Below are 15,922 nucleotides of genomic sequence, written 5' to 3'. Positions count from 1 at the left end.
TCATGCTGTGAGAAATGACAGCTTCCTGTGCTCACATCATGACAGTCTCTCTCTCTCTCTCCAAACACACATAAAAGCTATTTACACTCCAAATCAAACACGATCGTTTATTTTGTCATTTATGGACATGTTAAATAATTCTTACGTAAATCTCAAACATCCAAAAAAAACTTACAAGCTCAAAAAAAAAAAAAAAAAAATACAGTAAATAAAATAATGCAAATACGGAAACAAACGTTACAAATGCAGAGCCTCGTTTGACTCATGAACAGCGTATTTAAATTGTAATATTAAGAAATGCCTCTAATACCTTAACATTATTAACCTTTATCAAACAGTATCTAAATTCTGATTGGATAAATCGCGTTCGACGACATTCGATTTCGATTTCGCGATAAACGCGCATATTCTGTATTAAGTTGCTCGTCAACAGTCTGCATTTAATATTTGTTTATTCCCTTAGTAACTATCGTTGTATTTAAAAGTAGCTACTAATCACATATTACTAACAATAACAACAACAACAACAAAATTCAGACGCCATAATATGTACGAGCGGATGTTTTGTATAAGACGTTTGCGTGGTAGTTATAATATTGTCTGGATATAGAGGATAGATTTTATTAATAGAAGCGTGTGAGCTTTGATTCCATCTCTACCACGCATGTGTTGTATTGCTGCAGCGACGTGCATCAGATCCGCTTTCACACACTTCATCTGCATTCACACATTTACCAGTTATACCGGACCCGGATAGATCGCCTTCATCTCTTGCATTTGATTCCAGAGATCTGCCTTTATTTCGCTAGAGCAGGAAGCTCGCCTTCGTTAGGTGTGCGCGTTTTGTTGTTTTTGTGACGGCTTGTATCGCATCGTAGCAGCGGCTCTGAGACGCGAAAGCCAACGCGATCTGCTATGTGTCATAGCGAAGAAAGGCAGTAAATAAAGGGGACGCGTCCGTCTGCGTGAAGAGAGAGCAAGATGGTGATCATGGCTTCTTTTCATTTTTCCTCTAAATGCTTGAACGCGATGGCCATCCCCGCGATCACGCTCAAGCTCTTTCTGTGGGCTTTTCTAATCGCTCATCTGCCTTTGAGGTAAGAATATCACACCGAGTGGACGAATTTAACATGTTAATGTGTTCTGGTGCGCGAACGTTATTCGGGCTGAGAGTGTCTGCGGTGATTGGTGCTGCTCTATTTCCCACGGATTCCTCTAATCTGTTTTCCTCCGTGCTCGGAGTCTAGGAATGGATGTGTGTTTTCAGATCGCCGAATGTGACAGTACGAAGACGAAATCTGACGAATATCTGTCGACATTGGGCTTTGCCGTTGTTTTTACACTGCTGGTGGCAAAAGCCTTCAAATAAGCTCCAGAAAATCCCTAAGCGAGGCAGCGATGCGCCTGTGTGTGCAGCTATCGAACAGCCCTCCTAATAATAATGATAAGCATTATAATAATAGTAATAATTATATAACTAATACTAGTTATATAATGACCGTGTTCAGTCAGGAGGTGTGTCATGATTCAAACAGCCGTTAAACCAAAATCAGGACAGAATCGGCACAGATGAGCCTTTCTCCTCAGTGAACTATGCATGTCGTTTCTCCTTGTGTTTAGTCAAAGGCTAAAGTTCAAGGCTTTGCCATGTATATGACGCCATTTCAGTCAAGACGTTTGTTTAAGAAGATTTAAGTCAGGGATCGACTCCTCCTCTCCACCTGCTGATGAAGAATCAGGCGTAATTCTGGCCTGTATCTACACAGTCTTGAACATGAAACAAAACGAATAATACAAGAATTAAAATGAATTTCAGGGGGGTTTAGCTGTCATGTTGGCTTTACTTTATGTTTGGTACCCTGAGATCCCAGTGCTGCACATGCAAAACTAAAACTAATAGTAATTTTGAAATGAAACTGTTGTTTTAGTACTGTACGTGACATTAGCACATATTATTGAGCCTTCTGATCATGATTTTGACCGAGGGGTAATGCTAAGCATACAAATTTAAATTAAAACACCCGCATTTCATCAAATTTTAAAGTCTGGAGCATATATCTGCATCGGTCACATAGGTTTTCTATGTTTGAGGAGATTACTGACAAAAGCATCTATTATTATAGTAAAAGCCTGCTTGTGTTCCTATATTTAACCAGCACTTTGTAATATAATGCTTGCTTTCCATTATCAGGATAATGCAATAAATGTTTTTGCTGATGATCATACATCCCAGCCAATTTCACATCCAGAAAGGCACCTGTCCGCGACCGGGCCTTATTTGGGGTAGGCTAGTGATAATTGATTGGGAGAGGACGGTTAGACCTTGTGTACAATTATTGAGGGATCCAAACTGTCAGTGCAGGAGCTGTGCGATCCTAGCAGAAGTTCAAATCGTTCTTAACAGTGCTGAAATCACTGATTGACAATGGCTTACTTGAAGGAATAGTATTGGCAATGCTGCTAATGCTGTCATTCAGGGTTATCTCGGTAATCTACTTAAGACTGTAGTTATTCTGTTATTTTACAGCTAAATGACTCTTTTCATTTGGTTGTTTGAACGATATGAGGGTTTTTTTATTGTGACCCATAAGGAACAGGCCTAGCAAGTGTCAGATTCACAGGGATCAAAAGCTGATCAGATGACTGTCAGTGTGGCACCGGTGGCACGTGGCAGCTGCACCCCAAGACTATATGACATTTTCATCTGGAGTCGCACCACAGGGATTAATACACTGACTAGTGCTATGATGAAAAGATTGCTGCTGCCTTTGATAGCACTCAGCATGCTGGTTTAAGAGCAAGGCCTGTAGTAACACCTCAGCCTTATTATGTAAGATGTTCTGAACCAAAGCTCAGATGTATGAAGTTGAGCCGAGACTCCCAAATGTATGCGGTGTGTTGCAGATGCACATTATGATATTCAGAAGTTACTCTGTCATCTTCCCAAATGTGCAGAACACAGTAAAAGCATGTTACTGAAATACAAATATCTGCTATGCCTTTGATTTTCTTGCTTACAACAATTTGAAAATGACAGTAGTAAACAACTGTCTGTACTTGAGTCCTGAAACATTTTGATAGTTTTTTTTTTTCATGATTCCATTACTTTGTTTACAAAAAAAAAAAAGAAAGAAAATCAATGTTCCAGTTTCATAAATCTGTTGTTCTCAGTTGGTGAGTTGCAGACCAAAAATATAATCATGCATTGTTAGGACAGCAAAATAAGCAGGCGTGAAGTGAAACCAGTTAAAAAAAAGCTGCAATAAAGTATCAGGTTTTTTTTATTATTACTATTATTCAAACTATTCTTTTTAAATATAAAAACTGATATATTTACACTTTAAACCAATCTTATGATAATACTTTATTTTAATGACCAATTTTCACTATTAACTACCATGCACATTACTAACACATTGGCTGTTTATTAGCACTTACAGTATAAAACACTTAAAGCACAAATATTTTAGATCTCTTAACTACCTTACTAACTATTAATAAGCAGCAAATTAGGAGTTTACTAAGGCAAAAGTCATAGCTGATTGCTAGTAATAGTGACAGTTGAACCTTAAAATTAAGTATGACCAGTCTTATTTAGTTAGGTTTAAGATGATCTGTGAATAGCCAGACGGTTTAAAGGTCATCTAATTAGGGAACTGAAGGCCATTACAGGTCAGCTGATGTATTGTTAATAGCACCACAGTGTACAGTGTACAGTGGGGACATTTGGTCTCTTCTGCTCATTTTGAACTAGTGATGGACAAGTAGATACACCAGATGGTGTAATTCAGAGGAAGAGTTGGGCCTAATAAACAAAAATGGCATCAGCATCCCATCAAGGGAAATATCGTCTTCTTTTCATTATGAGCCGTATTATACTGCGAATCATCACAAAAGGGTTACGGTGAGCGTTTTGCGGCATTGCTGCTTGGGTTGATTACTGAATTGCAATAAGCATTGTTATTTCATTACACTCAATAAAGATAAAATGAAAATCTGATGTAATGGCTTTCACCACCACACAGAAGACATTTGGGCCACATAGTCAAATTCAAGTTATTTACTCACATATAAGATAGGTCATTGTGAAATTGAAGCATTTCCATAGTATATTATTGTATACCATTATGTTGTATCATTATATTTTGCATGAAGAAAACCTTTTTAAGACCTTTGGCTGCAAAAAAAAAAAAAAAACAGAGAAAATGCACATTGTGGTAGCTAACATTGGACTTGGCAGTTAATGGTCCATTAGTTCCCTTCAAAAAAACATTAAACCAGGTTAAAGATAGACATGGTAATGTGTTTTTAAGAAAGACTACGTTCTAAAACATTGCATGCTGAAAAGTGTTGGGGATAATGCATTAACAAGTAATGTGAATTATGTAATCAGATTACTTTTCCAAGTAACTAGTAAAGTGATGCATTACTTTTTAATTTACAAAAAAATATCTGAGTTACTTTTTCAAATAAGTAATGCCAGTTACTTCATTTCCCCATGTACTGACCGACAGCTCTCGTGTTGAGACAAATCAGGAGTAAGTGCAGAGGCGTTGTGTGCGCCGTGTGAACATGATGTTACTATAGTTCTAGACTAAATGTGATCATGCATTTACTCATCTCACCTGCACAAAATCAGATTCAGTATTCCTTAAAATGAATAAAAACAGTGAAATGCGAATTCAGAATGATGATGCAAACTGGCAATAATTAAATGTTTTCTGTTGTCTCATGTTATTAACAAATGTCTTTGGTGCTGACGTTTGATGATCTAATTCAACCATACGAATGAGCAAAAACAGCTTTAGAAAAACGTAACATTTGTCAAAAATAGGAATATTAATATTAAAAAAGAACAAGCAAGCCTATCCCAGATGAGATAAAGTAACGCAGAAGTAACACAACACAATTAGTTACTTTTTTAAGAAGTAACACAATACTCTAGTACATTACTTTTAAAAGTATCTTTCCCCAACACTGATTCTGAATATACTCTACTCTGTTCTATACATTTGTTTTACTGTCATTGGTTATGTGCATAAACTGGATGATTCTTAGAGGGTTGATGAAGGCCTGAATCTCAAGCACACTGCAATGAATTTTTAATTTAAAACAAATGAAAAACCTTCCTTTCCTACCCAGCCAAGAGTGTTTATTATTGGTCCAAGCACAGCATGTAGTTGTTTTGGTTTTCTTTTCTTATTCTTCTAGCTATTATGATTCTTTTTCTTCCCTAAAAGCATCTGCACATCAGAAACTGTTGTAGAGTAATGGAGATTGGTGGGATGGTCAGAAATCTACCCACTATTCAGGCCCATGCACACACATCCATCTGACAGTAGGTGGCACTAGAATAAGGTCATTGTTGTTTTGGTTCATGTCTCTGGAACCATAAGGGCTAGAAACTTTTTCAAATTCCTCTTAGACTGTTAATATGGTCTTTACCAAATTTTGCACAAAACAGCTCTATACCATGCTAGCAAAAAAAATATATATATCAAAAGAGATTCTATACAATCAAGGGTTGTAAAGATCTTGGCGAATTAATTGGTCTTAACAAAAGTTGATACATACAGACACTCTGGACACATTCTGAGGACACATAGGACACTCATAACGCCCTAGCTGTATATTCAGTGAAGTTGAAAATTTTTATGCCCTATTATTTGGGGCAGATACTATATTCTTGAAATTTCATTCAGACAAACAAACAAACATGGCCTGCAGCAGTCAATGAAATTTCAGCAGCTTATAACAACAGCAATTTTTCTCTAGAGCAGTAATGGTTGAATCCAAAATGTCAAAATCAAAGCCTTTTCTTTGAATCCTTCACAGCCTCCAAATCAGCTGATCGTATTCAATCCATTTCTGTTATTTGAAAAACTTCACAAAACTTGATACGCCTGCACAACAGGTCATTCTGAGGAAATATGCTGAATTTCACTAATTTTCCTGATGCTCATGAGGATAACGTAAGATTTAGGCCATAATACTCATGATGACAATCTCCATAAATAGTTCAGTATATTGACTATATATATATATATATATACATATATATATATATATATATGTATACAGTGTAATAAAATAAAGGCTTATCAAATTCATTGTAGCTTATAGAGTTTAATATAATCAGTTTACAATAAAATATGTGATATCTAAAATGCTCACAAATCATTAAATATTGATTTTTTTTTTTCTAATGATACTGAAAACATATTTGTTTAAAGCTTAATGCATTGCTGTCCAACTGAATCAAAACAAATACAGTACAGTATTATTTGTAATCTCCTATTACAAAATATAATACTCCTATAAAGAGATATGTAAAGATTCCTTTTTTTTTTTTTAAGAGACATTGCCAGTGTATCGCATCTACATGAGTCATTGCCCTTGGCCTCTCAGTAATCAGCACTTGATTTTTGCCTTTTATTTCTAATATATCACTAATGAAAAAAAAAACATATATGGGGATCTATTTTGTATTCAGGAGTACATTGTATTCTGAACTCTCCATTTCTAGTGTTCTCAATAGAAGAGCAGCAGTGCACTCCAGCTCTGTATGATATCGCTACTTATTAAAGTTTCACATCACAAATGCAGCAGTTGAACTGCTGGAAATATGTGTGAAATATATTCACTTCACTGATATTAGGGCTGTCACTATTATGACATTAATTGCAGGTGATTAGTTGTTATCATATGATAATTGTTGTGATCAATGATCGTCTTAAACTATTTCCTTTGAATTAAACGGCAGCAGGTGGTTCAATTAAACACACAAGCTTTCATTTGACATGAGTTTATATTACATTATTGCATATACAGTATTAAATAACGTAACTGTAATAATAATGTAATTAGATACATACACATTATTGTATATGTTATATTTTATATCACTCTGTTTTAAGGATAAATCTCTTTTTTTGTTGTTGCATGTTTTGCTGTATTATGTTTGTACAGTAACATATGTCAGCTCAAAATGTTTTAGAATTATACAGCTGGGACGGTAAAATAAACCTGAAGTGCTTTGTGTTTAAAATAACTCAGGCTTGTGTTCACTTACAAAATCATTTAGTTGAAATGCAGTGTCCATCCATTTACCAAAGTGCTTTTCCTCTGTAGGGTCTCGGGTTTGCTGGAGTCTATCCTAGCATCTCGGGCCCGAGGCGAGGGACGCCCCAGACAGATGGCCGGTCCATCACATGCAGAGCAATGTGTAATTGAAATGTAAAGTGCACAATGATCGTGGTTATTTGTAATAATCCACTATAATCTTGTTACGACAGTTATGCAACGATTGTGACAGGTCTAATTGATGTTCAGTTTGTCTAAATTGTTCTGGGATGCTTAAAGATTTCCTTTTTGCTACCTGCTTAATAGAAATATGCAAAGAGTTCAGCAGGAAGGTTTCAAATGGGCTTCAGAAGCTGTTCAGACCGTTTTCATGTGTTGTTGAAAAGACTTTGATGATGCGGTGCTGCCTCCCCGTATTAATGTACGGTGAAATGCCTTGAAAGCGTTATAGTCTCGCCTTTCTGAAATGTTTCTGAAGTCGCCGGAGCAGCACAGCTCTCAGTCACATGCTTCTCTCAAGGATATGCTTTTCTATCTTCTACTGACTCCATGGTTACTGCCTCACACCATCCATTGTTGTCTGATTGCTTTGCCAAGGTCCTCAGCATTCATTTGAGAATGATTGCTTCACTCTGCCTCTGGTATACTTCAAGATTTTAGTCAATTACATAGGTTAGACAGACAGATATACAGATAGACTAAGACAGTTATAGATAGATAGATAGATAGATAGATAGATAGATAGTTCAAGATATCAAATATATAGCAGCTGTGCAAACATAAACTCTACTATTAACTCAAGCAGGTAGTTTATGAAACATATTAGCATGTGATTAAAATGATTTATAGCTTATTCTCACAGAACACATGAGATAATAATGCTGTTGATGCAAAACAGAGGCTTGCGTTTGTCGCACCTTCTCCTCACAATCTGATTCTGGGAGTGCTGCCAGCGAGAAAGACGGAGCGAGAGAGCGAAAGCACATTTCCACCTCTAATGCAACATTATTAGTGTATGTCTGTCTGTCTCCAACCTCCAGCATCACACCCACACTCTGCAATGACTGAACATTATCCTTGTCCTCCTCTAGATGGCGCCCTTTTTTATGGTTCTAGTTAAATGACCTTTTAAAAAACTTTATTTGTTGCATTTCATGGTCACATGTCCAATTATGGAAATCACAGCAGCCATTTTCAGTTCAGAAGAGTAAAGAACAGGTGCATCCTGAATCTGCTTCCATCTGTTGTGCAAAGCCCAGGACAAGCTTTGCTTTTAGGGTTTTTTTTTTTAATTATTATTATTTTTTCTATTTTAGATACCTTGCATTTTGTATCTAATTGATTTCTCTGTTCTGATAAACATTGTTTATCATTCAGAAATCAGTCAGGTCTTTTTAAAATAATTACTGTAGTTTTAGATAACTCTTTCATTGCCAACTTTTAAAAACAAGCAAAAAAAAGTTGCCAGCCATTTTTTTTATCTTTTTCAAAGAAATATTTTGTTGTATGAGTATTTGAATATGTCAAAAGAAAGAACAGCTTCTGTTTTTAAACATAACAAACTTTTTTATTATAGCTTCATGTATTTATTTTGAATGTAAGTTTCATTTAAAAAAAAAAACTGAGAAAATTGCATGTCAAAGACTAGGTCTATAAAAGTATAGATCATATTTAATAGCAGAACCAGATTAAATGGACATTTATGTTATCAAAACAAAATGAACATGATCTTAGCTTACATTCTAGAGACGATAGAATTAAAAGTGCTTTTATAAAAATGTAAAAATGATCATTATGACAGGGCCATTAGGAACTTTGATTCGACTTTTTTTGTTTTGTTTTGTTTTCCCATCAGCTCTGTCCAGCTGGAAAGTGATGATGATGAAGTGACAAACAAAACGTGGGTTCTGACCCCCAAAGTGTATGAGAGCGACGTCACGCATATTTTGAACAGCTTACTAGACGGCTACGATAACAAGCTGCGGCCAGACATCGGAGGTAGGTTCTGTTTCTTTTTTTATATTCAGATCTGAGCTGCTGAAGGTGGTTCATAACGTCTGTTATTTTGTTTAGCAACTGCCTCAAATACATTTTTAATCTCAGAGAATTCTGAACCTCATTACATTCTGATTTAATAGCTTTAATAACATACTAAACTCCCTCTGAATTACAAACTGTGATTGAGTGTTTGTTATACTGTTTATTTGACTGTCTATAAATCCAGCAGATGATGTGAAAATATCTGATTTACTCACTAACTTGTTGGTCCTAGAGATGCCAGAATTAGTCAAATTGCTATTGAGGAACATCCCAATAAGTGTGCCAAATGTCAATATTTTCCTTCATATGGTTAATAGTGCTGCCATAGACAGCATTTGGGGAGGAAAAATAATTACAACAGGGGCTACAGGCCTTTCAGTGCTTGGCCCTTAATAAAAACAAGAACTGCAAGCAGTTATACTGGGGCCAGCAGCAAACATGCTGACATACAGTATGTTAACAATGGCATGTAAAAACTTGTTAGCGACATGCCTAGGAGCATGCTAAAAATGGTGGAAACATGCTAACGTGTAATCAGTGCAATGTTAACAATGAAAACATGCACCATGCTAACAGATAATGATGTCTAACAAGAATGTCCTAGTCACATGCATCAATTGGACTAACGTGTACTTGCTAACCAAGCCTACCAGCACTTAAGTTCATGAGAGTACAAGCTAACTACTAGAAACATGCAAGTAATGGCTAGAAACATGTTGTCTGTTGAGGTTTCTTAGTGCTTTTATAAGGTCTAATGAGTTTGAAGAGGTTTATTGGGGTCTGAACTGGTTTAATGTGGTTTCTGAGAGGTCATTTGAAGTTTAATTGGCTCTGAAGTGTATTGGTGTTCATAGTGTTTATTTATTTTCCTGTTTTTATTTGATTAACTTTATGTCTGTCTGACAAAAAGACCTTCAAAATTAAAACTTTTAGGCAAAGTTTTATGTCTTTTGGCAAACCGACATCAAACTTTACTGACTTTAAGACTGATGCAATTTTTGAGGTAAAAGCACACATAGAAGAAAGAGTAAAAAGTAACAAAGTTATAGTTCCTGGACCACTTGAGATGAGATTTGAGTGCACAGCTGTCTGCGGTTTACATTTTCAGTACGAAGAGAATGTGAGCACTTTATGTATTGAACTCAGCATGCACTGCACTCAGAATAATAGACAGGCAAAATAAAGATATACTATTACAGCAACCCTAGATGAGATGTGATTACTACTGATCTCCAGATCTTTGCACTACATCATTTAACACAGCAGCATGTGACCCCACGGACTTTTGAGCTAAATGGACTTTGAATGTAGTGTCCAACATTTAAAAATATATATATATATTATTTTTACATTTGATAATGATGTTATTTGATCAATGGAAAAAGAAAATGAATAGTGCCAGAAGTTGTTGCCTTTTATTGAATTTCACAGTTTTTGCGTACATACAGTGGGTACGGAAAGTATTCAGACCCCCTTAAATTTTTCACACTTTGTTATATTGCAGCCATTTGCTAAAATCATTTAAGTTCATTTTTTTCCTCATTAATGCACATACAGCACCGCATATTGACAGAAAAACACAGAATTGTTGACATTTTTGCAGATTTATTAAAAAAGAAAAACTGAAATATCACATGGTCCTAAGTATTCAGACCCTTTGCTCAGTATTTAGTAGAAGCACCCTTTTGATCTAATACAGAGTCTTTTTGGGAAAGATGCAACAAGTTTTTCACACCTGAATTTGGGGATCCTCTGCCATTCCTCCTTGCAGATCCTCTCCAGTTCTGTCAGGTTGGATGGTAAACGTTGGTGGACAGCCATTTTTAGGTCTCTCCAGAGATGCTCAATTGGGTTTAAGTCAGGGCTCTGGCTGGGCCATTCAAGAACAGTCACGGAGTTGTTGTGAAGCCACTCCTTCGTTATTTTAGCTGTGTGCTTAGGGTCATTGTCTTGTTGGAAAGTAAACCTTCGGCCCAGTCTGAGGTCCTGAGCGCTCTGGAGAAGGTTTTCGTCCAGGATATCCCTGTACATGGCCGCATTCATCTTTCCCTCGATTGCAACCGGTCGTCCTGTCCCTGCAGCTGAAAAACACCCCCACAGCATGATGCTGCCACCACCATGCTTCACTGTTGGGACTGTATTGGACAGGTGATGAGCAGTGCCTGGTTTTCTCCACACATACCGCTTAGAATTAAGGTCAAAAAGTTCTATCTTGGTCTCATCAGACCAGAGAATCTTATTTCTCACCATCTTGGAGTCCTTCAGGTGGGCTTTCATGTGTCTTGCTCTGAGGAGAGGCTTCCGTCGGGCCACTCTGCCATAAAGCCCTGACTGGTGGAGGGCTGCAGTGATGGTTGACTTTCTACAACTTTCTCCCATCTCCCGACTGCATCTCTGGAGCTCAGCCACAGTGATCTTTGGGTTCTTCTTTACCTCTCTCACCAAGGCTCTTCTCCCCCGATAGCTCAGTTTGGCCGGACGGCCAGCTCTAGGAAGGGTTCTGGTCGTCCCAAACGTCTTCCATTTAAGGATTATGGAGGCCACTGTGCTCTTAGGAACCTTAAGTGCAGCAGAATTTTTTTTGTAACCTTGGCCAGATCTGTGCCTTGCCACAATTCTGTCTCTGAGCTCTTCAGGCAGTTCCTTTGACCTCATGATTCTCATTTGCTCTGACATGCACTGTGAGCTGTAAGGTCTTATATAGACAGGTGTGTGGCTTTCCTAATCAAGTCCAATCAGTATAATCAAACACAGCTGGACTCAAATGAAGGCGTAGAACCATCTCAAGGATGATCAGAAGAAATGGACAGCACCTGAGTTAAATATATGAGTGTCACAGCAAACAAATCCATCAAGACATTTTTAACTAAAATACGAGTCTGTAATCCATAATAACACTTCCTCCAGTGAAAAAGAGGTCTGGTTCGAATCAGGAGAGAAATCTGCACAGATCAAGAACCGTTTACAAGACAAAACAGCTCTAAACAAATATGTGGCTGGATTTTGATGTGAGAAACAACAGGAGATGTACTTTTTTTAACTGGAGGAAGTGGAATTATGGATTGTGGACTACAAACACACAGCTTGTTGCTTTTGCTTCACAAGACATGAATTGATGGATTATTGTGATCAGCTGTTTGGACTCTGATTCTGATGGCACCCATTCACTGCAGCGGATCTCTATTTCTCCAAATGTTTACATTTTCATCAAATTTACACTGTAATTATGTACTATTAATGCTCCATGTAAATATGTATATTTGGATTCCTCTGACATATGAATTCCATTGCATTAGATAAAATATCAAGCAAAACATTTCATAAGCAAATACAAGTTTATTAACAATAAAAGTTTATTTTCAATTCTAAAACAACAGATTTAGTCTTTTATAGACACTTTCTGTTTGTCAAATGTTCGTGGAACATGTGCACAGATCACCAAAAAATCTCATTAAATTTAAATTTGTCATATTTGACTCATTATGTTGTCTTTATAACTTACTTTTTTCTGCAGAACACAAATAGAGATACTCTATTTTGCCATTACTTTTAATGGCAGTTGTCATTTACTTTAACATGAGTGTCAGATTAAATGTTCCTGTGGCTTTTATCAAGTGCTCTGTTTGCTTTTTCACTTTAATAAACCTCATTAAGTTTACTCTGAGCTCACTGAACTAATTTTACATTCTTCTTGTTTTTGTCCACTGCTGTCTACAGTCAAACCAACCGTGATCCATACAGACATGTTTGTCAACAGTATTGGTCCAGTAAATGCCATCAACATGGTAAGAGAGATCCTCTAACACATTTTTACTTCTATATACACAAGTGTTAATAGCATTAGAAACTGAAATCTGTGAAGATAATATTCTTAAATATATGTCAGAGTGATATTACAAAATGCAACATCACGTTTTACTCTGACAGGTGCCTTCAGTGTGCAGTTTGGATTTACTGAGCAGTCTTTGCACAATACATTTTATTTTGTTTATGATTGTCTATATATTTTGAGATGTCTATTTTTCTATGTTCTATTTTAGTAACAGAGCATGTTAAGATAGGCTGATTAGTAAGTTTAGAGAGCTAAACCAAATTATTTACTGGTTACCTGAACTATCATCTAGGGGTTTTTTATGTTTTTTTAAAACCATAGTGATTTGTATGGAAGCCTGTTTCTGCCACTGAATAAAAAATAAAAAAGGTAATTGCAACATTTTGACTTTTATCTCATAATTGTGAGTTTTCATATAGCAGTTCTTACTTTTTTTCTCAGAATTGCATGATATAAATTCACAGTTGCAAGTTAGAAAGTCATAATTGCAAGATAAAAACTTGCAATTCAGACTTTTTTTTTCTCATAATGGCCAGTTTATATCTCATTATTCAGACTTTTCTCAGAATTTTGAGATATTAGCTCGCAATTGTGAGTAATAAAGACTTACAAATGCCAGTTTATATCGTATAAATCTGACTTTATTTCTCACAATTGTGAGGTTAAATCACTCAATTTTGACCGTCAGAACTGTGAGGAAAAAGGTCACAATTAGCGATTTCATTTTATTTTATATTCATTGGTGGAAACTGGCTTTTATAAATTCTCATTTAGAATATCTAAAATAACTGAACATTAATTTCTATATGTCCAAACAACAGTGATTCTGGGAGATATTCGATTAAAACAGTACATATATGGTAACATTTCTGTGGGCATGAAATTGTTTGTCATTTTGAAACAGACCCCAGGTACTTATAGAATGTAATGAAACTTGTTAATGAATAATTCCTACTTCAGTTCATGTCCCCATTTCCTTTTACATGGAAAAGAAATGCGTCTTGGCCTGTTGCCATGAAATGCACTGGAGATGTGGGCTGTTCTCCAAATAAACACAAGTGTTGCTGGTTACTTTAATCTCGGTATGGTACAGTATGCATCTAACTTGTAAGAAAAGGAGTTTGGGCTGTGACAGTCCCTTATGAATATATATACCATTATCCTACATTTGTCGCTCACATATTTTTGTCACCAGTGTTTGTATGAATTTGCATTAGGATTAACCTTGAACACGTGTTAAATCAGTATTTATGCATTAATAAAATGGCCAAAAATGGCAAAACAAAGTGGAATACTTCTAGTATTGTAATTGGGATAAGGGGGTATGCACTCAGTCATCGGTTTTGTCTGAAAAGCCTGCCCTTTTCGATTCCTTAGGAGTATACGATTGACATCTTCTTCGCCCAGACGTGGTATGACAGGCGGTTGAAGTTCAACAGCACCATGAAGGTTCTGCGTCTCAACAGCAACATGGTAGGAAAAATCTGGATCCCTGACACGTTTTTCCGCAACTCTAAGAAGGCAGATGCGCACTGGATCACCACACCTAATCGGATGCTTCGGATATGGAACGACGGGCGTATACTCTACACTTTGAGGTAATGTGCTTTTTAATTGTTAATTACTCAACTCATACATAAACTGAGCGTACCCAGATAGCAAGCCACCAATAAAACAATCCTAAGTCAATGTTTAATGCTAATTGCATTGAATTAAAGTTACAGAGTGATATTGTTTGAACATGTTGAAATAATGTTAAAATCAAATTCTTGTTGAATAGATATTGAAATAAGCAAAAAGAATCAACTGCAATGTTAACAAAAAATTGATAGTAGTGTCTCTGAATCAACATTATATTGTGATCGTAAATCTCTGTTGTTTCAACCACACTGAAAGCAGCTGAAATGAAATGTTAGCAATGAAATCAATGTTTAATATTTCAGTAGTCTGTCATTGAAGTCTTGACCAATTAAAGACAAAAAGCAGGCTATAAAATAAAGATAAATTAAAGATCTTGTTTACGTTAGACTACTGCCACGTTTTTATTTATTTGTTTGTTTGTTTTATGAAATTTCACCTGAGAGCAAGTTAATTTAATTGTCATACATCCGGTCACACTCATGAATGACAGAATGTTAGTATGTTAAGCTATTGGTATAGGTTTGTAAAAAAATAAAATAAAACAAATAAATAACTAATTTTCTTTGGTATTGCTTACCTTATACAACAATTACAAAATTTGTGTAGTCATTACAATATATTAACTTCATAATGTATATAAATGTAGTGTCGTTTGACTGTGCACCAGATTCAATCTCTCACTCACACACACACTCCCATCGACCGTTGCCTTCGTAGGGCATTTTGAAGGGTTTATATAGCCTAATCATTACCAGTGATGGGAATAACGGCGTTATAAATAAACGGCGTTACTAAAGGCATTATTTCTTCAGTAACGAGTAATCAAACGAATTACTGTTTCCCACGTTACAACGCCGTTACCATTACTGCCAATAAAATATGGCGTTACTATCATTTATTATAATATTATTATAATTTTATTTTTCAGTTCATCTGAGTGGATGCGCAGCGTACCTGTATTTGACGAGCTGTAAACTCTAGTGTGAAGGCACACGACTAGCCGTCACTTTGTCTCACACACACGCAAAGAAAGATACAGAGCGACAGAGTCTTATACCATGCAGAATTGACGCGCTACGTGTAAACGATATTCTTTGTTGTATTTTCCTCTGAAAACAACGGAGCTCCTTTGGAATACTTCAGCTTTTAAGAACTGCCGGTTTCTCCGCTAGTAGGCGGAGCTAATGTGCAAACAGCAATCTCATTGGCTGGCGTTCACCTATTATCGTCCCTGTTTTGATTACGGCAGATCAGTTAGAGCGAACGCAGACAACGTGATTAATATTCATGAACCCAGCAGCTCATTAAACCTTAGTGTGTTTAATA

The 15,922-nt window shown here is 36.3% G+C and overlaps 1 protein-coding gene across 4 annotated transcripts in view; it reads left to right on the top strand.

The window, feature by feature from the left end:
- Positions 1 to 319: 319 nt before the first annotated feature.
- gabrg2 (gamma-aminobutyric acid type A receptor subunit gamma2) overlaps positions 320 to 15,922 on the top strand; it is a 52,360-nt gene continuing 36,757 nt past the window's right edge. Inside the window, exons 1-4 of one of the 4 annotated variants that reach the window (XM_051092994.1) lie at positions 320 to 1,097; positions 8,939 to 9,081; positions 12,841 to 12,908; positions 14,333 to 14,553. In XM_051092994.1, coding sequence (XP_050948951.1) covers positions 982 to 1,097; positions 8,939 to 9,081; positions 12,841 to 12,908; positions 14,333 to 14,553 — 548 coding nt within the window. In that variant the 5' untranslated portion in view covers positions 320 to 981. The remainder of the gene's footprint in view (positions 1,098 to 8,938; positions 9,082 to 12,840; positions 12,909 to 14,332; positions 14,554 to 15,922) is intronic. The other 3 variants (XM_051092993.1, XM_051092995.1, XM_051092992.1) reach the window with 3 other exon arrangements.

This window comes from Labeo rohita, chromosome 21 (genome assembly GCF_022985175.1).
Source record: "Labeo rohita strain BAU-BD-2019 chromosome 21, IGBB_LRoh.1.0, whole genome shotgun sequence".
Lineage (NCBI taxonomy): Eukaryota > Metazoa > Chordata > Actinopteri > Cypriniformes > Cyprinidae > Labeo > Labeo rohita.
This window is presented reverse-complemented; position numbering and strand designations above follow the sequence as displayed.